Consider the following 25105-nt stretch of genomic DNA (forward strand, 5'->3'; position numbering starts at 1 on the left):
TGCGCCACTGTGCAGCCCGGAGCTACATTGTTCCAGATTGATTAGCATTTTGGATTATTTCCTTGCAAGGATGAAAATGTTTGTAGAAATGATGCAGAGTTTATCATGAATTTTGTTTTTAAAACACAAATGGTTTGGAGACACTCATGGGGACAGAATTGAAAATCATTGGAAGTCAGCCTGCACCTCACTATGAATATATTCTCACTTTCATGTGTAAAAGAAGCTTGTGTGGTGAGGTCGCCAAACTGGCTCTGGCCCGGGGAGCCACATTTTGCTAAATCCGGCCCTGCTCCCGACACGCACCACATGAACGTTTTAAACTGCCGCCATGAGGCAAACAGTGCCACAACAAGAAAGCAGAACTACTAATCGCCTGCATGGTTTCCTGCCTCAAGACATTAAAACATTACGGGTTTTTTTTGTTTCTTTTTGTTATTCTGTGTGTTTTTTTGTTTCATCTACTAAATTTTTCCACTCTGGTCTGAAATCCCACAGAAATTCTTTCTCAATTTGTTGTATACTAAAATTATATAATGAAATCCCAGTTAATTAATTTGATTAAGCCAAAGAGCAAGTATCCATGAGCAGAATATCTGCAGTTCAGCGGGCAGCTATCTGAAATTAGCGCGTCATGTCTGTAGCTTAGAGTCACTTTCTGTGCTTCGAAACAGCAAGTGCCTGCCTGTGTCAGCTTCATTTAACACATTACATTATCGGACGGGTTCCGCTTTGGGCGCGTCGGCTGTTTGTAACTACTTCACTTCCAACTCTTACTCCAGGAATTTTAATGGAAAGTGGATGAAGTCAGTTCTCTGTTCTCTTACTTCTGAATCCCCCCTGGTTGCGTTTCACCTGACCTCCAGCATGCACAAATACACTTGGCTTAACGCACATAGCATCCTTAAAAATCAGAACACAAGCAGATCAAGTTTTTAGACAGGGTTTAATAGATAACTCTGATATTATAATTTATCATTCTGTTGTATAATGCCTCTGTGGATCTGTAATTGCACATACCCCTGAATAAATTCAGTAAAGAGAAGTAACTCCATCCAGAATATACAGATATGGAAGAGTAATAAAAACACACACATATAGATACTGTACCGACTTCCACAGAATCCTACATGTAAAACACTGTACAAGGTACAAGACACAGCTATTATTATTTTGATTGTACAGTTAAAAGGTAGAAAATAAAACAACTGTATTGCAAACCTCCAGTAGTGATTTGAATGCAAAAGTGTCAACATAATTAACAAATAGGAGATGGCACTCAAATTTGGCACAAGATACAAAAAAAAAAAAGAAATTAAATGCAGCTGACAAATACAACGTCACAACTGTGTACACCTTCTGGAGTTAAAGTTTGTTGTACTGAACTATGAGAGTGAAGGTTTGTACTTTTCTCCATGTAGTGAGCTAGAGAACGGTGAGGAAGATTTTTAAAACTCTTGCTGTATGTTATCTCCATAAACCTGAGAATATATATAAACTATTTTTAAACTATTTTCTTTGTGAAGAAAATTGTGACTTTAACAGGAAAACAGAATAACAATAATAGAGCTAGAAACACAGTTTTTTTTTTTTCATAATTTCTGAAGAAAGATTCTTTTCAAAGGTTGTAAGCCGTTGACATCTTACCTGCAGTCGCCAACTTTCTTGACGTCATCGTTCAGGATAAATCAAACCAACTTATTTAGAGTTATATTAATGTAGACACCAAAGGTATTTTCCACTGCATGTAAGATATCGACAGCTTATTACCTTTTAACCCACCTCCGCCTCGGAAATCCTGAAGTATCCTCTTACTGTATGAATACAGGTGCAGAGAAAATGTTGGTCATGCACAATTTGTACACAAAGGCAAGCAGCCGAGCATCAAGATGAGCATCCTTACAAAGACACGGAGGAACCTGTCCCACAGAGCGAGTACACTACAAACCAAAAAAAATGACATCAAAACATCCCACTGTGCTTGTCCGTGTGCGTAACAGCAGCGTTCTGCGCTTGGTGCCCTGCTTGGGTACTTCAAAGTGAAGGAAGAATAGCAAACAAAAAAAACCCCAGCACCAATTATTATAGCAATCAAATCCCACCATCGGTGTGCTGAGCAGTTACATATTGTGCTGTAGTTGGAAAGATAAACATGGCGTCCAAGAGAGTCGCTACAGATTTCCAGCTGTTCTGAATAAGTGCTAATTGCTGAGATTTGAGAAACCCAGATGGTTCAGCAGAAAGGCTCAGGGAAGCAACTCCACAAGTAGGAGAATGTAGTGACTGTTGGAAACTGTGTTGAAGTTGCAGACTTTCTCATTTGTAACTACTTTATGACACACCAAAAATAAAAATGTAACTCAACAACATAGAGAAGCCACAGTTTAGTCAACGCTAACTCTACTGTACAGAATATCAGTAAGTAGCTAGCTTTATTACTACATAATTTTGTGCCCAAGCACGATAAGTTAAATGTACTTTTTGTACAGGAAAGGTCTGAATTTCATCTCCCTGGACTTTTCTGTAGAACCACCCAGAACTCTAGTGCTGACAGGTTTTGATATTTATAGCAGATGGATGATATCTGTGACTGCAAGTTTAACTCCAAACTCAAAATGAAAGTAATTCTCCCCGTCAGTTCTGCCGTTTAATATTAAGCATTCGGCATATAGCTTATTTGTTAATTTTTTAAAAGAAGGATTATTGTTTGACATTCCTTTAACTATATTTGCTGTCCTTTCATAAGCAACACCATAAATAAACTAATACACCTACAGCTGGTTTTGCTTTCCTATTTTTTTGTAGCTCCCAGAACCACATTTTTTTGTGTTTATATTTATCATTCTTCTTGTAACTTTTTTTTTATTTAGAAAATGCAAAAAACAATGTTTGAGTTTCTGCTTACAATCTAAAACCTCATAATTTGAGCTCATTTGTTTCAGAATAATAAAAAAGTTGTTTTTTAACTTATATTTAAAAAAGAAAATCATCATAAAATGTTTCCCATACAGTGTTACAAATAAATAAAACATAACGAAGGAATCAGAAGAGCACTGACTTACTAAAGAAGAGGAACCAGCGTTTTTTTGGGGGGGAGGGCAGTAGAACTGGCCGAAACAGTGTTGTGCTACAACAATCTGAAAGGTTTTTGAGCTGCTACTTTCATTCTTATGTGCTTACGTGTGTTCACAGTAGTTTTAGGCACATGTTATCATAGAAAATGTGTATGTGCTGCATCAAACCGACCTGATCTTACCTGCGTTCCTTCTTCCTCCTGAGATTTGACCAAACACCGTTGCTTCTTGTCTTGTCGTCTTTCAGCAAAACTTAGCTAACTTCAGAAATAAAAACCACACTTTTTAAATCAACCTCTGCAGTGCCACGTCTCCCCGCTGCCTCCGCCTCCCGGCCATCACGGGTTCTGCAGTAGCCCCTCCCACTGGATGGGCTGAGAGAACACCTCTCGCTCCAGCCACATCTCGTAGCTGTAGTGGAAGTCCTCCGGCAGCTCCACGCGCTGGCCCAGCACGCTCTGCAGGCAGTTGTCCACGGGCGCGAAGTCGCCGTTTTTGTTCTTGTCGTAGCGCCGGCTGTTGAACTTCTCGATGCTCTCCCGCAGAGCGCACTCCTCCGCCTGGAAGTCCCAGGGTCGGGCATCGATATCTGGTGGCAGAGAGGAGGAGGAGGAGAACTTATATTAGCGCGCGTCGATTGAAATCAATTCCACTTTTTCCAGACAGAACATTTGTGGCCACATTTGCTCGTCTCCAACTAATCCGTCCTTTTCCTATCAATCTGTGCTTCTCTGATGGTGACAAATCACCCTCCTCTGAGGAACAGTGACCCTGAGAAGTCTCCCCCATCTATGTTGCTATGGCAACACCACCCAGATTATTGCAAGAGGCTGCTGCAGGATTATGTTTCAGAGCGCACAGTAATACTATAACTAAATGTGCGTAGTAAGGAAGGAAATGTTTGCCTTTTTTTAAATCACACTTATATGTTACAAATGAAACATATTTTAATAGTGGAAAGGAATAACGCTGAAGTAAACACAAAGTGACATTTTGAAATAATGGTTTAAATTATTATTGTGTAAAAAAAAAAAATCTCTCCAAACCAACCTTTTGTCTTTTTTTTTTTGAGCCACTCTGAGTTGCGTTGCTTTCTGAGATGTTTTGGACCTCAAACCTCCAAACATTAGCCGTTAGAAACGCATGTTTACCGTTTCCGTAGGCCCAGTCGTCATTGAGCCTGTGGCGGACTTTCTGGTAGATGGCCGACATGGTCTTCATGTTGCTCTTCCTCCACTGGCGGCCCAGGTACTTGGTCTGAATCTTGAGCAGCTTGAGAACGTAGAGCTGCATCATGGCCTGCTTGACCTTCAGGGCTCTCTTCAGGATGGGGGCCGACTTAAAAACAACCAACATCTGAAAAGGAGGAAGACATTTACAAAACAAAACTGAAGGAAGGAGTATTTTGTGTTTTGAATTTGAGTATAAAACGCTCGTCTTGAGGAAAGGCTTGTTCTCAAAACACTTGTTTGGCATGTAGATAGCATATAATGGTTGTTATGGAAACTCTTATTGCCCTCCTGTCTGTGCATGCTAGCACCATATATATATATATATATATATATATATATAGCTATTTATCTATCTCTCTGACTGAAAATTTAAGTAAACTATTTTCTCATAGCTATTTCCTGTCCTGTCTTGAGTCATGTTCTCTTGTCTTTCTTATTATGAACAGTGGCATTTTAAACATTTGTTGTAAAATCTAAACACTGAAATAAAAATCTGATCGCAGCTTTGAAGTATAAGGCCTCTGGGTTACATCCCGGGTCTGCCACCTTTACAATCTAAAGAGCCATTTTTCCTCTCAGTCTAGCTAAATAAAAGCCGTAAATGTTACATTACAGTAAAACAGACAATATTTTTTTGACATTTCTACTACAGAAAATATTTCAAATGACCCACAGTAATATTTCTATTTCTAAGTTTTAAAATCAGAAAGAGCATAAAACTTTAGCAGATAGAAAAGCTCGTATTTTCCGAGATAATGAATATAAAAGATGTAAACAAATATTACAAGAACTCTCAAAAGGTGGTAAAAATCTCCAATTAATGCAAAATTACACTGCTGCACCTAAATATACATAAACATTGCAGCTTTCCATACATTTTCATCAGGGGTGCTAATGGCTTATCAAGACATCTTACACACACACACACACCATGGTTCTGGAGTGTTTCCACTTGGTCAGCTTGTTGAGGATCCTCAGCAGGTTGATACAGGAGAAAAGGTTCCTCCAGCAGAACTGGTTGTTGTCTCCTGCTTCCTAAAAATCAAAAACAAACGAAACAAACGCAACTCAGCCGAGTCAGAGCGACGCACAGATGCTAGCTGATCTTCATCTGGCGCTTTCCGTCACTCACCAAGCTCTCGGCCGTGAGCTCAGGCATCTCATGGACCACGCAGTGGGGAAAGTCCAGCACGCATATGCTGCGACACATCGCACGTTGTCACGTATGTAGCGAAACATTCTGCAACGGTTTTTAATTCGGTACGTGAGCTAACATTTCCTACCTGTTTTTGGCACTAATATAGGACATGATGTTCTGGTTGAAGAACTTGAGGATGAGCGGGATGCAGTTGGCGAACACCAAATGCTGGGAGACTATTTCGAACTGCGGGAAAAGGAAATGCTCAAAGATGGAAAAATAATCCCGTTTCGTTAATAAGGTTTTTGCACGTGGGAAAGGTCAAGAGTCGGAGGATTTTATTCTCATGCAGCAGAGATAGAAAATCCTTCACATTACTGGAGAGGCTTTAGAAAGATTACACACAGCGTCAGTTCAGCAGTGGACTATCAGGATTTAAAAGTCAAGTGATTAAATATGAGTTAATTTTTTATATCTATCCTGAATTGTTTGGTTGTCAAATAATGTAAAACATATACGAACATTTACGAACACAAACCTATTTGTATTTTATTTGGATTTAATGTGACAGATCAACACAAAGTAATGCATAATTGTGAAGTGCAAGGAAAAGCAGGGCCCTAATATTTGCTAATTCTCAGTATTACTGTAGTGCATGCAGTTCCTCTTTGTGGCAGCAGAGGGAGCCAACATCTTAACTCTACACAGCAGCAAACTGAAGGAGATTACAAGAAACGTTTCCTCATAGCAACAGGAAATATCTGCATCGGTGCATCCCTCCAGAGCAGAACGGAGTGATGATGTCTGGGAGTTTTGGGTGTGGGATCAAAGGTCAGGGGAACACCTGCGCTGATGGCTTGTACCTGGTAGACGTGGTTCAGCTTTAAGTGCTTGAGCAGCAGGAGCAGCAGGGCGGAGATGGCCTTGACGATGATTTCTTTGTGACGGTTCACGTCAATCCCCAGCTTCATGCTCTGAAGGACGGTGATGCTGCAGGACAAACACACACACACACTATAAGTAATCCATTAGATTTTTATGACACAAATATGTCTCGAAAAAACACGATCAGGCTCTTCCTCCTTCGGAGTCAAGGAATAACTTAGACAAACGTGTGACACATCGGGTGGGAAATGTTTCTTTTTTCCACTGACTGCATCAGAGACATGCAACAACATATAAATAATACAAAGCGGTTTATGTTCAACAGCGCCTCCTGTAGACAAAGATACAGACTGACGACAAGTGTAACTTTCTGTGTCTATGGTTAGACAGACTGTGATGAAAGCAGACAAATTCTGTGGAGTAAAAGTCACCTGATGAATAAATCCCTCCTACGTAATGACCAACTTAAATATTTGTATTTGTAGACTTTATTTGCCATCTTATCGTCTTATTTCTCTCCTTTTGCCATTATTCATTCCTTCCTTCCTTCCTTCCTTCCTTCCTTCCTTCCTTCCTTCCTTCCTTCCTTCCTTCCTTCCTTCCTTCCTTCCTTCCTTCCTTCCTTCCTTCCTTCCTTCCTTCCTTCCTTCCTTCCTTCCTTCCTTCCTTCCTTCCTTCCTTCCTTCCTTCCTTCCTTCCTTCCTTCCTTCCTTCCTTCTTCCTTCCTTCCTTCCTTCCTTCCTTCCTTCCTTCCTTCCTTCCTTCCTTCCTTCCTTCCTTCCTTCCTTCTTCCTTCCTTCCTTTCTTCCTTCCTTCCTTCCTTCCTTCCTTCCTTCCTTCCTTCCTTCCTTCCTTCCTTCCTTCCTTCCTCCTTCCTTCCTTCCTTCCTTCCTTCCTTCCTTCCTTCCTTCCTTCCTTCCTTCCTTCCTTCCTTCCTTCCTTCCTTCCTTCCTTCCTTCCTTCCTTCCTTCCTTCCTTCCTTCCTTCCTTCCTTCCTTCCTTCCTTCCTTCCTTCCTTCCTTCCTTCCTTCCTTCCTTCCTTCCTTCCTTCCTTCCTTCCTTCCTTCCTTCCTTCCTCTGCTTCCTTTCCTCTTGCTTGCTGTCCCTGGTTTGGGTGGACTTCATATTTAAAAGTTTACCCAGAGTGAAAAAATCTGCCATAGGAAGTGTGCGCTTACGGCATCTCCTCGGGCAGCACGTCAGCCAGGATGTTGATTGAGTCGGTTTTGGCTTTGGATGTTGGAGCTGCTGCCAGCAGGAGCTTCAGGAGGGCAATCTGATGAGAATACGAAAATGGGCAACTTTACATTATCCATTAACAGGTTAACTTAATATATTTGTGTTGGAAAAACATTTCCAGGTTTTACCAAACGAAGCTCAAAGTGCGCCTGTTTCATATTTCATATTAATGAGGTTGTGAAGTTGAATATTTGTTCACCACTTTTTGCCTCGATACGTCTTTCTTTATGTTTTGGTGAGGATTAGTGTGTGCAGTCTTCCCAAATGCATTTAAGTGAATGGAAATAAAAGTTTTCATGAACATTTTGAGCTTTACTGGTTTACAAACATCAAAATCACTGCTTTTATTTTGAAAGAAACTGCTAGTTTTGTAACAATTCCCAAAAAGGGCTCCAATGGTTACTAAAAATATTCAACAAGTAATGGGGGAATAGAGAAGGACTAAACAGATGACAGCAAAATCACTTATTTCAAGTAGTCAGTAGAATGGGGTTTGTATCGACTTTTAATTGAATAAAAAAGAAGCTGCATCTGACTTTTATTATAGCACCACCTATTGGTCATATTACACCATTACGCTTTCAGTCTGATCCAAAAGGTTGAAATGCTTCGGCTATGTTTGAAAAAAGTGCTCAGGTTTCCTGCACAGAGGGGTACGAGTAATGAGAAGTTAATAAAGAGCCACTCACCACGTACTGCGAGAGATTAGGAAGCATCCCCACGTATAAAATCTCAGCAGGGGTTTCCTCCACCTCCTCCTCACCCTGTCAGCACAACACACACATCCGACAAGCACTGACTGTGTTGAGTCTCTAACAGAGATGCCTCTAATTAGAGTTTTAATTTGAGCTTAAACCAAATATAATGATAAATGAAGAGAAACTGAAACAGCAGCTCACCAGACTGAGCGGACACTGCAGGAGCTCCTCTTCTCTCTTGATCTGGATCTCAGACACAGACACATACTTGTGCTAGAGAAGAGAAGAAAAAGGCAGCTGCTGTAACGGTTCTAAATAACCGGTCTGTTATTTAGACTGTGAAAAAGTTTGGTGTCTTCTTTTTTGTTGTCGTTTTTGCTTTTGTGGATCGTCCAACTTCGTTTGACAAAGGCAAAAATAACCAGAGGAACTTCAAAAAAACATATATTGAATAGAAAAGCCCTTGAAAGCCAAGCTGACCCTTTGTGGAAAAGTAATTGATCTAAATAGAACCTGTCTGACAGCGTGAAGTAGGATAGCAAATTTCAAATGCCAAAACATGAGGCCGCGTTCTTCATTATTTTAGTAATCGTTTATTGTAACGATTAATCGGATAAAAAAATATGCATGCTCTCCAGATTTTTCATTTAACCACTTAAGCCGTTTTATGCAACAGAAATTAATTAGAATATGCAAACAAATAAATCAATTTGTTTATTAGATTTAAAAAAATCAACATTTTGTTGCCTAAAATGTAACAACATAATGTTCGTTTAGTGAATTTGAACCAGGTGAAGCGAAAACTATGTAGTATTCAATGAAAACATATTTACAGACAAATATGTTTTTAACATGAAAGGCAAAATGTAAATATGTTTTGTACAATTCTGGTTTAATTACTGCTCAAAGTAACAATTAATCAATAACTTAGTTGACAACTGTTTTGATTAATCGGTTAATCACAATTAATCTGATTAATTGTTTCAGCCCTACCACGATTCAAGACACGAGAAACAAAGTCATCAACATGTATTAGTCTGAAAAGTATTACAGAGTCATTTTTCAGGTGATTGGACGCCAATAAACCAACATGAGAGTCAAACAGTCATTAAGTTTGATGTTCCAGATTGATTTATGACCTGAAAACTGCATGAAAAAAAGCAAAAGCAGAAGAAATCTGTGGGTCAGGAGCCCAATGTTTTCTCACAGCACTGTAAAAAATTTCTGTAGAAAGCAAAACACAACAAAAGTTTGCCTGCTCACCTGTTTGAGGGTCTTGACACTCTCATGGATGGGTCTGGGTAACCCCACCAGGGTCTCCGTGTCACTGCGGGAGAACAAAGGGTTAAACATGACAGAGAGATGAAATGATTGACCTTCAGGAGTGGCACGCTTACTTTCCCAATGTAAAACCAATGAACTTGTTCCTGCTGGTCTCCAGGAAATGCTCGATGTCCTTCTCCCTGTGAACACAAAGAATCAGACGGTGGAGTAAACGCAGGAATCAACGGAGCTCAAGAAAGAGAAACCCAAAAGCTCGGTGTTCTGATAACAAATAAAAGATGCACAGCTACGATGAGACACATTATTCATGGGTATAGAAGCAGCAGAGGCACCCTGCAGAAACACCCAGGCTGCTCTCTGGCATAAGCAGATGGAGAGCATATTGCTGCTTGAGCGCAAAGAGAGAAAACTGTAAGGATTTTTTATTTAGACCTAATTTTAACCTCTTAAATGCTGGCATGTACCAAAGCAGGGAAAATTAGTCCTGACGCTATGGCTTTTCAGGCTTCAGCGATGGGAAATGGATGGAAAACAAACATCACGTTTCTGACTGTAGTTCAGGGATGTCATGATTTAACAAAAAAAAAACAAAAAAAAAAACAGACTAATACTACAAATTGTCGTTGTTTATGTGAAAATCCGATAACATAGTAACAAAGTGAGGATTTTCTTTTACTGTAATCTAATTTTCCTCTTTAGAATTTGAAAAAGTGCATTAGCAAACTATTATTTTTCTAATCAAATATTCTGATGATTAATGGATTAATCAGATAGATACATACACATATTTTATACAAGATCTGAAATATACTAAAAGAAAAACATTTTATTACCTACGATGCAATAGCATTGCATTGTTTTTGTGTACACGGGATCATTTGTAGCAAAGGATGAATGTGAAGCTAAAAAAATACCCTTCTAACAACATGTGAAAAACTCAGTTATTTCTCCTGGATTCAATGTCAACACAATGCAGCACTGATCTGTTAAATATTGTTTTTGGATTTGCCAGTTAATTATTGGATAGCAAAAGATGCTTAACAGACTTTTTTCACAGAATTTTAACTGGATGAAGCTAAAACTATGTCACTTCTTAGAACATATTTATTTATAGGATTTTTTTTTAATCTTAAATGCAAAATGTGTAATATTTTTGTACAGTTTTGGCTTAATTACTGCTTTTGTCTGTATTCTCCGGTTAACAATTAATCAATTGTTAAATTAGTTGACAATTATTTCAATAATCGATTCATCACGATTAACCGTTTCAGCCCTATACTGAAATAAATTCCAGCATTTTCAACTTTCTTTCAACTCCTTCAGTGAATGAGACGCTCACCTAACTTTGGGGGCCCAGGGCAGACCTATGGGGAAGTTGACCCTCTCTGTCGGGGGTCTCAGTGGAGGCGGAGGCGGCGGAGGCTGGATGATGACGTCCCGATCCAGGGGGTCCACTTCCCCCTCGATGCCGCTGTCAGTGTCCTCCGGGTCGTCCTCCTCGTCACGGGCGTCGTCGTTCTTGAAGGGGTCCCGCTCGTTGTAGGTGTCCAGGCTGTCCTGCTTGACCAGGGGCTGGAAGGGGAGACAGAGGACAGGGAGTCAACACTCACAAGGTGAGACTGTACTTATGGGAGTTCAAATGTGCCATCTTTGAAAAAAAAAAAAAATCAACTACATTCTAATCATCTTTTAATCTTCATTTCAGTTGCTTTTTGGATGAAAATATAAGAACATTGACAGGTCTCCTTAAACTTTCCAGCCCACACTGCTGTTCTCCAATATAACGGCTGATTTAATTTATTTATTTATTTTTTAAAAAAGGACGATTTAGAGTTTGAGTCGTGATCATCAAGTGAGAACGAATGAAAATTTCCCATCGTTTTGCCTTTTAACAGCTGCGACGAAACAAACAGGAGGACGAGGGAGACGTCAGTCAAGCGCAACTTGCACACACCCACGCACAACGGAGAGGAGGACAGATTAAACAACGATAACACCTGTTTGCCTGCGGCACGTGTAATAAACCCACAGGAGTTTATCTGGGTTTACATAAGAAAAAAAATATTCCACTCACTGGTTCCTGCTTAAAGGCCGCAGATGGTAGTTACATGTAGACTGAGGATGTAACAAGAAGTCAGAAAATTGTTTTTAATTAAGAAATATTTAAACTAACTTAAATGTCCTTGTTGCTGTTTGTTATGGGATTAAGTTCAATCTAATATAAAAATTGCAAGGGCTTAGAATCAAGAATTTGAGACCACAAACAATATGGAAAAAATATATATTTATGTTTTTTTTATTACACATGTTTTTTTTATTACACAATTTATTACACAATTAATTAATCCGTATTTTCCAACAAAACAATCATCATGATACTGCATTCACCGTTACTATTGATTGGCAACAATTGATGGTATATTTGCTTCTTGTGAAAGCATCCTGCAATATTTTGGAGATAACCTTTTAGGTTAAGCTAACCTAAGCTTTCCCACATCATAATACCACCACCACCGAACTTGGCACAAATCAGAATCACTTCAAGGGATTTTGAGGTGGAATTAAAAAAAATGAAAGACCCGGACTCTTACTGTTATTAGATCATTATTTCTCAAATCCATCATATTTTCTCATTTGCATAAGAATACAAATCAGAATGCTGAAAAGCTTTCTAAAACCTCAAAAAACAAACTCCAGTTGCTGACGGCTCGCAGTAGTTTGACTCAAGTGGGGGACAAAAAGAACGTTTCCACAGCAACCAAACGCAGCGTGTCGTTTTTGAACTTACCACACAGGGGCACATCAGAAGAAAACAGGCACACAACTCAAGCCAACACCGAGTTTTCATGTCCAAACAATCCCATTCCGAGCGTGAACCTCACAAACTCACACAGCGTGTGAATGGCAACGGTGCAAGCATCAGGCATGAGTAAGCTTTCCGGCTGCTAGCTGGACTACTGCAGCTGATGTATGGTGCATCAATCGGGGGACTAGAGGTGACGGGTGTGTGGTGGGAAGGTGGTGGTGGTGGTGGTGGGGTGGGGTGAGAAGAGAGGAGCAGGTGGAACTGTGTGGGGAGCCATTCTCTATGGAAAAGCCATTCTCTGCTGAGTGAAACGACAAAGCCGGAGTTCTGCTATCGGGGTTAGGAGGACCACCGCTTTCAATTACATCCAGTTGAGAGCTTGGACAAGTTCAAGTTAAAAATGGAGTCTCAATGAATGCATTTTAAAAGGAAGTGGTCCCTTGCCGAAACGCTACAGAGCGCGGTGGCTTGTTTTGAAGCTAAAAAAACAACAAAAAACTAGTCGCAATGTGATGAAAACTACAGGAGAGATGCTCCTAAAGTGAATGTTTGAAGTGAACTGTCTATATGGGAGAGTGGAGAGAGTGCCCCACTCCGGAGCCGATGGTTACAGCCAGCAAGTCAGCCCTGTCCCGCCAACCCTGCTGCCCACAGAGGAGGAGGAGAACGGGAGGGAAGGAGAGATAGAGAGAGGAGGAATTAGAGAAAGTGGGATAATGAGAGTAGAAAAGAACATACGAGGAGAAAGTAAAGGAACTAGCAGAGAGGAAAAAGAAAAGTGGGATCGCAGGGAAGTGGGAGAGGAGTGCAAAAAGTCCAGCTCGGTGCAGAGAGGAAATGCAGGAGGAAAAGAGAAGGGAATTTGTGGGTAAAGACCTGCTTCTTGGGAAAGGGACTGTCTCCTTCCAAGCTATCAACAAAGGCACTCTGTGGGGACAGAAGGAAGAGGGGCAATGAGAAACCAGAGGGCAGTTAGAGCTCTAATAAAACAAAAAAATAAAATAAAATAATAAGCAGAGGGGCTGGGAATCCCACCAAGATCATCTGTGGTCACTGACTTACAGCAGGGAACTGATGATATTGGCGAAGCAGTTAGAGAAAAGCTGCAGAAGATCTACTCTTCCATGCTAATGAGGGGTTAGCTGTTAGCAAAACAGCTGAGGTGTGTGTGTGTGTGTGTGTGTGTGTGTGTGTGTATGCATGTGTGTGCGCGAGCGGGTCTGGATGCGTGTACCCTGCGGCTGCGGCGGCCTCTCTTCTGCTGCTGCTGCTGCTCGATGAGCTCCATTGCCGAGGCTGGGGGAGACGCCGCCCTCATGGCTCGCACCACCTTGATGCTGTCCTCCGGCAGCGGGGGCAAGGTGAGGCGCTCCCGGGCCCCCACCTTCATCTGCTGGAGCTCCTCGAAGCCCCCCAGCGTGAACTGGGAAGGGGGACATAATATGAAGTCTTCTCTGTTTTTCCTAGCAACTTTTTGATTTTTCCAACTCTGCTGTTAATACTAAAATTTAAGTTTTCTCACGTTATTAAACTTAGACATATTTAAAGCATAAGACAGAAACCTCTTCAGTCGCTGAATATAAAAAGAAAGGATGAACAGAATAAAATTCTCCTTAATCTCTCATCAACAGAGGGATATTAAGAAAGGCAGACTTCACTCGCCACTCTGCGTCAACGAAAACAATCCATCACCGCAGCATGATGCTGCCACTACTAGTTTTATTTCTGAAAAAAAACATTAACATTTTTTTTTTTCAATTACATAAAATCATAATAAAACATATTAAAACTCATAGAACATAGAAAAATAATGTAGCTTTATTACACCAACCAGCACAGTTTTCCACAGCAGCAGCAGCACTTTCTTCATCGGGAAGTGAGGCGCGTTCATGCTGCAGAACTTGGTCACCATGGTGAAGAGGAGCAGAGCGAAGGGCTCTCCGTTGTACAGAGGCGAACCTGAGGGTTGTACGAGCGTCTGCGGGTTAGAAACGACGACTGAGAGTAGCTGATGCAAACACACTGCGTACACACACACCCAGCTCGTTCTTGAAGGTCTCTCTGGCTGCCCTCCACTCGGGTCGGTCATCCTCTGTTTGGACACGAACGGTCTCCACCATCAGGTACATGATGCTCAGGAGCACTCTGAGGATTTTGAACACATAATACAGTTAGACGAATCGTTCAAAGGGTGGTTTTGTCCTGAAAGCTGCAAGGGATTTTGCAAACAACTTCTGTTTTAGTAGAAGATCAGATCGTCCACAGCCTCTTTAGATACTATATTTCACATAGTAGTGCATAATTATGGAGTGGAAGAAATATGAGAGACGGATTGGAAGTGGAAATCCAAAAATGTGCAAAGCTGGCAGACTAGATACTCTACTTACATTGTTCTATTTTATTTGGTGAATTATTTTAATGCAGTTGCTTTGCTTGTACAGTGTCCTCACATATTTCACTGTACAACACACTACTGACAATTATATATACTGTAAGTGCTTCTAATTCAACAGTTATCAGTTCTTTAGAACTACTTGGGTGTAAATCTGCTTCTCCAGCTGGTAATTATTTGTGCACATTTATCCAGAAAGAGCACAGAAGGAGCTCTGAGTGTGTCATCTGAGCAAAGTGTGTGATTGTGGCGTTCGGCCTACTTTGCTCAAGCATCGTTTCCACCAAAAGAAGCCGGAGCTTAGAAATTAAAACGAACAAACAGTACAGAGTCGGTTTCCTCCAGTTATTGTCTCTCAGTATTTTCATCTGAAACGAACGAGGAGTCGTCTCTTCCTGCGATTCGTGTGACTTACCTGAGCTCGGTGCTGTCTGCCAGAGAGATGGCAGGCTTCCTCACTGCACTGCTGCACGCCTGGCTGTTACTGCAGAAAGAATTACTGCTTTATTTTTATTTTTTAAATCGCACAAAAGTCTGAAAATCCTTGCAAACGCATAAAAGATAACTTGTTATAATCACATTATAAATTAGAAGTCTTATCAAGAGTGTTATTTTTTTTAAATTTCCCAACATAATCCATCACTATTCTACATGTATTTGTCTCACTTGTACAGATTTGTACTTAGACTGTGCCTTGGTGAAGCTTACATAACTACATTCCCAAGGAGGCTGACACTAGCAGCACTAACCACATACTTACAAAAAATTTAAGAAGGGTAAAGTACCTTTTAAAGTATTTATAAAGTATACAATAAAGTACCCATATGTAAATTACAATTTTCTCTTGGTCTTTTGTGAAGGGAATCTTTTCCTGCTTACTCTATCTCCATGCTGAGCAGCTCCAGCAGCGCTGTGAAGATGCCCATGTCGTAAAGCAGGAAGATGTTGTGTCTGGACCACTGGAGCACATCCACCTCTGTGTCACACTCATCAAACACACCTGGTCAAAGAAGTGGGGGGGGATGAAACACAGAACAATTGATTGTCAGTAGCTTAGCTAGTGTGGAGTCCCAATTAAAGATCTGAAAGTGAAAAGAAATTAAAGGCAAAAGTGATAAAACAATAGAGTAACACTATCACACTATACAGTTCTGGAAAAATTAAGATCCCACTGCATTGAGCCTCATTGAAAACCTCCTGGTTTTTCCACCAAATACTGATTTCTGAACTCTTCCCGAGTTAAAACATTAGTATTGTTGTCTCTGAATTAATACTAACTTGTTCTCTTTGCATTATTTGACGTCTGAATAATGCATGTTTTTCATTATTTTGACCATTTCTCATTTTCCGCAAATAAATACAACATTTTTGCTTGGAGCTTCAGAGACATGTTGTCAGTAGTTCATGTAATAAAACAACAATGTTCATTTTACTCAAACATATACCTATAAAAAGCAAAATGCAAGAAACTGATATTTTCTTTTTCCAGAGCTGAATGTGCTGAGGCTGTTGGTGATGGACTGGGAACACGAACCCTGAGCCAGGTAGAGGATGGCCCTGGCCACCTTCAGCCTCTTGTCCCTGTCCGTCACCTCCAGCGCGTCCAGCAGCCTCATGATGTACGTCCTCTGCTCGTCCACCGTCAGCTCCGTCCACCTTCTGCCTCGAGCTGCAACACACAGTTTGCTTCTGTTTTTGCTTTTTTTTCCAACACATTTTAATACCAGGCAATGTGAAAAACAGCTTTCAAATGATGACTCGATTTATCGGGTGGAGAAAAAGCGACTGAAAGCTTTCCGGCCTGTGTGAAAATATATTTAACCACAATTTACCCAGGCGTGATCACTGCTTGGCTAGTGGTAATAAAGAAAACAACTGATATGGCCTATTCAAAGTCTAACCTAGGATGTTCTATTAAAAAAACCCTCCGAATAAAAACGATTCTGAAAAGAAGAGTGGGCTAAAATTCAGCTAGAAAAATGTTGGTTTTGCATGACTCCAAGTAAAAAAATATTCAGAACTACAATCTTTGTTTGAAAATATTTTGGTTTAGTGACAATATAAGCCTAAAACCTTTGAGGTGCTACATTTTCTAGAACATCTTGAAACATTTTAGGATTTTATCAAATTGATAGTCAATAAATTGCACTGCTCATCATCCCCTGACTTAAACAAATTTCTTCACCATAACACATCTGCTTCAACAACCCTTTTCGTGGAACTATTTTTATTTATTTTTGAGTGAAATGGACAAAGCCAAATCACGGGGTTCCCCAAGGCTCTGTTTTGGGCCCACTTCTATTTCTCAAAATAAGAAGTCGGAACCAGGAACTCTGAAGTATCCTTTTGTTTTCTCCAGTAATCGCCAGATTGTCTTAAGACATGATTTGTCCTACTTGTCTCCTAATCGGGCCTATCATCTCCCTTACTTTCTAATAATTATGTAATAATAACAGTTATATAATAACAATTTGTTTAGCGAGTACGGATGTGCATCAGGAGGCCAACTCCTGCTTCAGTCTGTGTGTTATTACTGGAATATTGAGTGCCATCCCTTTGCATTAGCTGCAGGAAATATCTGAAAGCACAGAAAGCCCTAATTAACAGGAACTGATTATGTTATTATGAGAAATTAGAAAAGATTATTAAGACCCAGCAGGAAATGAGGCACACACAATAAGTACACTTCTACAGAAGGAAAACAAAGCAAAATGCTTTTCCTGTTTTCACTGCGATCCATTATTAGATGGTTTATTTGATCAGTTTTAATAGACACTATAAGCATCATCATCATCGGGGAAGAACTGATAGCCTATAAAGGATGCTGAGACTTACTCTGTGTGCTCTCAGGAAATGAAAATAAGATTTTTAATTTCAGCCCCATCTGCAAAAGGCCTCAATCAGACACGTATCGTCTATTACTGTAATTTATGTTCGTGACTTCCTGAGAATTCATGGGGCAGCAGCATAAAACATTGATGAGCAGCCTGACAGTTTCACATGCACTGCAGAGCCCAAGTCGAGCAGGGAAAGCAGCCTCTGTCGATCGGTTGCACCACACAATGCACTCGACCTAATGAAAAGACCGCGGTGCAAACAGGCGGCCCTGAGCTGCATCTCTGTGAAGCAGCAGCCTGAGAGGCTGTCGTCTAATCCTGCTATTTATTACCCGTCAATTCAGAGGCGAGGTGACGGAGCAGCGCTTCTGATTAAAAAGAAAATAATACATGCTTTTTTTTGGAGCACAACGGGTGCTTTGTGTTTTTTGTTTTTTTTATGGTGAAACCCTCTGGCTTGCTAAAATGAAATGTCTGCAAATAACGGGGGGAAAAAAAGAAGAAGCAAAAACGGGTTTGATCTAGAAATGAAAAGTACGATTTGGGTGGTCTGTTCTTCGAAAGGCTTAAACAAGCTGAGCTTTGATGTGCCTGTTCCCCACTCTGTTCTCATTTTAGAATAAAAACCGTTTATAATATCCCAAAGACGCCATTTCACCAGAAATGACTTTGAAATGACTGTTATCCTGGCATCCCTCTGACCACAAAGGTTGTTTCCACTTAATTAGAGGATAAACATTGCTTGGCTTATTTCCTAATAACTTTTTGGTTTATGCAGCCATGTATGCTGCTGAAATTTCAGCTGAGTTAATCTTCAGGTTTAAATTTAAGAGCACTGTAAGACATCAGCAGTAAAATCAAACGCTTCTGGTACCTGTCTATGCCTAAGCTTGTTACACATTCAGGTCTGCAACAAGCTTTAGCACAAAAAGCAGCCAGTTCATACTTTAAAACTGCACGCAAATGGTAGAATTAAATAGGAATCTGTCAAGTGAAAAAGCTCTGGGATTGGGCGCACCGCAGGGAGCCATCCTTAGCTGCCTGTTTGTTTTTTGTGATTTGTGAACAATTTTGAAGCTTCTTTCAATAAAACTGAGGAATTGGTTTTATTGGTTGCAGACTGGGTTGAGGACATGCTTAGCACCGAGTTACATAAAGTCAATGACTGGCTGGTAGAGATATCTCTAAATGCCCAAACCGTAAAGAGAAAAGCTGATTCCTTTTTTTTTTTTACAAACTGGTTATAAAACAGTAACTAAATTAAGTTTAGGTGTCCAGATATTCTGTTCTTTAGGGTTTCATTTAGTATAAGTTTTATACTATCTCTTTCCTTCCATTTGTTTTCAGTAGTATTGTATGTTTGTACTGAATTTTAAGGGAAATATGGACATAAGCTCTTTGCTTTTTTGTCTTGTTATGCTCGATGATGATACCCAATTCTAATTACTAGGTGTTAATTATGTTATTGGTTCCATTACCAAAATAAATTCAATACATTTCAATTTAATTCAAGTCAGACACATTAAGACGGAGAGAAACACTACCATGGCTCCTGAAGTCCTCCTCGAAGTAGTCTCTGTTCAGGGCGAACTCTGGCTCTTCTGTGTAACTGTACAGCTCTGCAGAAAACATGAAACAAAATATTAAAATTTTCCTGTCAAAAACGTGTAGTTTTTGTGTCTTGGCTCAAAGAAAAATGATGAAGTACTTCAGTTGAAGTCTAGGCTTAAATTCATGCTTGAAAGTAAAAAAAAATTTCCAAAGAAAACTGAACTACAACAAATTTAAAGACAATTTTATTATTGAAATGAATTTTGCTTAATTTATGCTGGTTATGTCTATCTGTTCTTAAAGTTGGGCATACAATCTGAAAATTTAAGCGCGACAAAACAGAAGAAATGTGTAACCGTGGAGATGGGATAACTTTTCACCTCAGCGCTGTCAGGTCAGTAACTACAACCTCTTCTGTCTGTACTCAGAAAACCCAAAGTTGGTTTCATTAAGTGTCAGGTAGGTGTTTAAAACGAAGCCTCTCACCAGAGCATAATTTCGACTCTCCAGGCCCTGATTCCCGTCAACAATCATTGCAATCCTTTAAGCTTTACAGCAAACTGAAGACGCCTGGCTTAAATTCTTTCGTGAAACTGACCTAAAACGTGCCTGTGAACAACGCAAAGCATGTCAACTCCTTAAAGGAGGCTAATTAGACCAGGCTCTGAATCAAAAAGGGGTAACTGGTTCTGGCTAGACTCACAGAAGAAAAGACCTCAGCTTCTGTCTCAACTGATGTGGATCACATCGTTTTCGTGGGCATTCATCCATTTGTCACACTGCTACACGTCTCCTTCTGCTCTCAGAGCACTCGTCATCGTCTGACCCCGAGGAGATGAGCTGTTGTGACTGACTGCATGCTCACCAGGGTGAGTAAGATTCTGGCAAATTCCCCACCGCGTGCCGTGAACATCATGACTCAAAATCAAACGCACCAAAACACAAATTGGTGCTGGATGAAAGCCTAAATTAGTCACTCAAAATTAACTCATGGTCAATCAAAAAAAAAAAAAAAAAACATTTGGATATGGTTGGATTTGAAATGTAAACAAAAAAGTAGTAGTGCGAGACCTAGGTTTTTATGTGAACCAGAGTTTATTTTTTGGTCCGCATCAGAGTTGGATTGCACATTTAACCCTCCCCAAAGAAACAGGATTTTCTAAGGAAATGAATGAATGAGGGTTGGTGTGAATGCACCCTTGGAAAGATGGAATATCAAGGTACAAAGTTCAGGAAGTGGCTCCAAGAAAAAAAAAACTACTGATCTAAAGTTGCCCTTTTCTACAGCCTGAGCAAAACCGAAGAGCCTGAAACAGCTGAGCTGTGACGTAAGTTTATCTTGCCACAATGGACAGTGAAGAGGAAGGCAAAGAAGTTAGGAAATAAAAACAAACTTCGTCCCAGCTCATACAGTAGTTCGGGAGCTGCAGCAAGAAGTGAAGGTTGGGGTAAGTCTCCATAGCGTCAATCTCCTTTAAGGCTTTTGTGCACATTTTTACCAGGGGTTCCAATGATATGGAAGGGTGGCAATGCATGGAAAAAGGTCAGCATGCAGCAGATGAAGGGACTTCAGTAACCTTTGACTCCTACCTGAGAGCTCAGCCGTGAGCATGTCCGAGTCTCCATATTCAAACTCCAGGTTTGGAGACTCCATGGAGCTCTGAGGGGAAAACAACAAAATTAGCCCATTGTGAATCATTCTGAACTTTCATTCATCGCTGTAACTTAAACCTAGGTATAGAATAGGCATGATCTATCCGACGGTGTCATTGCATACCAAAGTTTTCATTGTCCTGAGATTATTCTGCACCATTTGTCTTACATTTTAGTTTCACCCATAAACAACACATACATCTTTTGGTTCATTCTGTCTCCTCATTTGGATTTTCAGGTTATTAATATTGCCTGTTCCGGCTTCAGGCCGTGCTGATTAGCCATTTACATATTTTGCCTCAGATCCTTGCCCTGCAGTTTACAGGTGCTCTCTATGGGGCATGTGCGGCTCCTGAATTAATCAGCCTGTAATTGAGCGGTTACAGGAGCCTCAAAGTGGTCTGGTGTTGCAACAAAGAGCAGCGGCAATGCAGCAGTGAGACGGGAGAGAAGAGGAGAGGATGGAAGGCACACACAAGCAAATATGGCCGCCTCAGTTTCACACAGGATTAGCTGCCGTGGTCAGGAAGAGAGGGTGGGGGGATCCCTGTTGGCTCCATATGATTAGCACATGGGATAGAAAATCCTCAGCAGCTCAATGCAACTGCAACAAATATATTACAAAAGTGTTTGCATTAAAATAATAATAATAATAATAATAAAAATTACCTTCAGCACAAGGAAGAACGGGTTTCAAGAAGTTTAAAAGTTGGTTTCGAGGTAACAAGGTCCAAGCTTGACGGATTTCTTTGCACTCTCACGCAAGCGTGTGACAAGGAAGCAATTTGCAGGAAAACGGGTTGTGCAAGACACACCAAGACATGAAAGTGGAAGACAACACTGGAACGTAAACAGGAACCAATCATAATAAGAGTAAGGTGCACTACAGCTTTGACATTACGGACCAATGCATCAAACAAAAACCAAACGAGGGAAGCAGCCTGACCACCAGATTAATAACAAAAGTCTAATTTTATGCGGATGAGGATTAAATACAATCCTGACGTCACCTGGAGCTCCGAGCTCGGAGCGTTAGCTGCATTTAACCCAATGAAAACAATCCCTGAGGGGCCCAGCCCAGATCCGTAAATAAGGACGTGCTCTCTGACTCAGCCGTCCCGGTTAAGTAACCGTCTGCTGCCGTTCATTAACAGTCTCTTATAAATACACGCTGACACTCAGTCAGCATCGTGTAAGACTGGCTAAATAACGCCATTCCATACCACTACTGCTCTTAAAAAAGACCCGCTTAAAAGTGCAAATAAGTAAGGAAATCATTCGCTACCGCATTTGGAAAGTTCAGGATTTGGTTCAGTGGAGGAACAAGAGTGAGAATCCAACTCCGCTTTAAACCGCTCCACCACTTTCACCCTGACATGCGTCTACTGTTTGTGTGTTGGTCTTCATGATGCGATTTGTTCACTAATGTTATCTAACAGACCTCTGAGGCCTTCATTAAACAACTGGATTTATTCACAGATTAAATCACACATAGCTGGAGTCTAATTGAGAATTAAGTGGCTCCTGAAGGCAAATGTGTTGCACTGAAATTTAATCAAAGGTATCAGACTAAAGGGGGCTGAATACAAATGCTCACCACACACTCCAGACCTAATCTGTTCGTCCATGTAAACACACTAATAGACTTGACTACAGCAAAAACTTCTGAAAAATATGAATTATCCTTTTAAGTATCTGAAGGAGACATGGCTCAGAACAGAGATGTTTATCCACCATCCTAAAAGTGAGAACTTGCATTCGCATCAAGTCCATTTCGACTTTGTTTCCTACCTTCTTCTTCATCCTGTCTTCTCACTTGCCACAGAGACAACAGATGACCACTCAAACCGGCAGAAGCAACTAATTTCCACACAGCCCTAGATGCTCTACATAGGCAGAGCATCTAAACACAGCTTTGACAATAAAAGCTTTCAACGCCTGAGCCATGGAGCCACCGACACCATCAACCAACCCCCTCCTCGGCCCTGCCCATCCCAGAATCCAGTGGCTGTGAGACGAATTTGCTCTAATTCTCTCAAACGCCCCCCTCCGCTGCTTTCAAAGCACGAGCTGAATGACAGCTCTGACTGACAACCAGAGTCTCTAATGTACCGCATCTGGACTCAGCAAGCCTAGCAACACAGCTTCATCGTCTAGTTATTTTTGCATGAGGAGAATAATTAATAGTCATGAACTCAGAAGGAGGCATTCAAAGTTGATTTCCAAGGTTAAAACACAAGAAAACAGGAGCAATATGATTCATTAGCAAAGCTAGTTCTTTTAGCTCAACGCGTTACTTAAAGTTACAAGTCAGACTCTTTTTTTGAAATCAACCAAAATGTCCTAAGATATGAATGGATACTCCATGCCATGGTGTTTTTCTATCTGTTCTGCCATTTTAAAAAAATATATATAAGACGTTTCTTAAGATAGACTCTACTCTCTAAAACAAGCTCCCATATGGAGGACTCTGATGACATCACAAGAGGCATGAGTCCATCTATTTGAACTTTTATCGTTTGTTTTTGCACGTTTTTAAGCAAATATCTTCTTCAAATGAGAATTGCTGTATTCTGGTTGAAGCAAAAAAAAAAAATTTGAATATTTTTCATCTTTAAATTTTGGATACATATCACGTAAATTACACAGACATGTATCTGTTGTCTAAAATTTGTTTATTTGCAGTTAAGCAACATGTTTGGTAACATTTCATGCTTTTAAAAGTCCTTTTATGAAACCTTTTCCCTGTAAATTAATTTACTTCAGTCAAAACATTTTATATTTGAAACACGTTTTGTAAAATGGTGCCCTCTTCAATGCCTGCTGGGAAATATTTCTAAAATGTCACATTTTAGAAATGTGATTTCTTGTTCTGTTTTCTCATTTGTAAATGTGTATATTGTAAAACAATGCAAAAAAAGTGCTTTTAAAAAAGTAATTTTGTGAAATCCTGATGTGAAAATCTACAGTCCTGGGGTTTTTTTCTCAGTGAAGATTGTTTTTTAAAAAGGTATATACAGAATATCAGCTTTATACCAGACATTTCAATTATTATTCACATTACATATCATCTTTTTCTTTTTTTTTAATTGGATAGTCCAGATATCAATAAAAACTATAAGACTGGTGCTGTTCAGAGAGCGTAAAGTAGGCTAGTGTTTTGTTGTAAACGTGTGTCTGGTGGCTGCTGAGTGGTCCTGGCAGCAGCAGACACATTTCACCACCTGCATGCCGCACCACTGTAGGATTACCGGGTTATTTTTAGGACTCAGCTGCCAAAATAACACATCCCCGTCAGCCTGCATGCCTGCACGCTTTCGAGCCAAGACACTGCATGGAAAACGGACATTCAGCTGAACTGAAAGCTCCCCAGCAACAACATACACACACGTTCACACATACACACAAGCACCTACTACAAGCTGTGACAGCCCCAATGTACAACATCGCCTCTCGCATTTACCTCCGACTCTTTCTGCTGATCCTTGAACACATCTTTCCCTTTCGGCCTCTGTCTGTCGCCGTTATCGTTAAGGTTATTAATGATAGGTACCTCCATGTCCTCCGCCTGCATCTTTGCTCGCTGCGGCGCGGATCACTCTCTCCGCGGCGGGTCGTGCATGCCCGGTCCGGCGGAGAGCCGAGACTGCACCGCACCAGGAGGAGCTGCTCCACTACGGGGAACCAAGTTGAGGGTCTCCTCCTCCTCCTCTTCTGCTTCTTTCTATCTTTTTCTCTTGCTGCGGATTCTGTCCCCCCCTTTACAAATCTGCTTGATTCGCTGTCCCCGCGTGTCCCGAGAGGGCGGGGTTACACTCAGACAGCAGAGAGAGGGGCGTGAGCTGACCCCCCTCCCATTAATGTCAGTGTGCCAGTGAGAAGGTAAATGGCTCACAGCTATTTCCAGAGCCCTGAGAAAAGTCTTAAAATCGTTTGAACTTTTTCTTGTTCATGTATTTTATGCGGTTTCTACCACTACAGGCCTTTCTGCTTACGTCTCTACCAACTTTGGAAATCTAGAAAAAGATCCGTTTTGATCACTCTTGTTTGCAAAATAGATCAAGCTCTGTCACATTGGTTGGACACCATGGATTTATGTGTTTGGACTTTGACTAGGTCTCTTTCTACAGATGGCTCTGTCACTGTTGATGAAGATGTGGATTGTCTTTATTCTTAATCTGTTTTGCCATTAACTATTTACTTTTTTAACATAAAACGTACTCCTGGATCAGTCCTTTGTGCATTTTTTGTGTCTGATTTGTCTTCTCAAACCTCAAGGATTTTGCAGTGATGTAAAGAAGGGGTTCCATTCAAGC

At 40.6% G+C, this 25105-nt stretch overlaps 1 protein-coding gene across 4 annotated transcripts; it reads right to left on the minus strand.

Annotated features, from left to right (window-relative positions):
- Positions 1 to 927: 927 nt before the first annotated feature.
- strip2 (striatin interacting protein 2) lies at positions 928 to 24592 on the minus strand. Of its 4 annotated transcripts, none has more exons than XM_017302862.2 (22): positions 24253 to 24592; positions 20727 to 20796; positions 19130 to 19204; positions 16283 to 16417; positions 15628 to 15748; positions 15164 to 15232; positions 14395 to 14501; positions 14188 to 14315; positions 13591 to 13779; positions 13233 to 13283; positions 10890 to 11122; positions 9664 to 9729; positions 9530 to 9593; positions 8468 to 8539; positions 8258 to 8332; positions 7508 to 7605; positions 6308 to 6434; positions 5590 to 5690; positions 5439 to 5505; positions 5237 to 5341; positions 4226 to 4430; positions 928 to 3663 (listed from the first exon to the last, which is right to left on the minus strand). In XM_017302862.2, exons 1-22 carry the CDS (start codon positions 24361 to 24363, stop codon positions 3413 to 3415), a joined length of 2520 nt encoding a protein of 839 aa, XP_017158351.2. In that variant the 5' UTR covers positions 24364 to 24592; the 3' UTR covers positions 928 to 3412. The 4 variants fall into 4 exon arrangements, with proteins under 4 accessions (XP_017158351.2, XP_017158353.2, XP_008399309.2 ...); XM_017302864.2 differs by having other exon boundaries at positions 24343 to 24591; XM_008401087.3 differs by lacking the exon at positions 24253 to 24592 and adding an exon at positions 21459 to 24242.
- Positions 24593 to 25105: the final 513 nt, after the last annotated feature.

This window comes from Poecilia reticulata, chromosome 23, assembly GCF_904066995.2.
Source record: "Poecilia reticulata chromosome 23, P_reticulata-male-v2, whole genome shotgun sequence".
Lineage (NCBI taxonomy): Eukaryota > Metazoa > Chordata > Actinopteri > Cyprinodontiformes > Poeciliidae > Poecilia > Poecilia reticulata.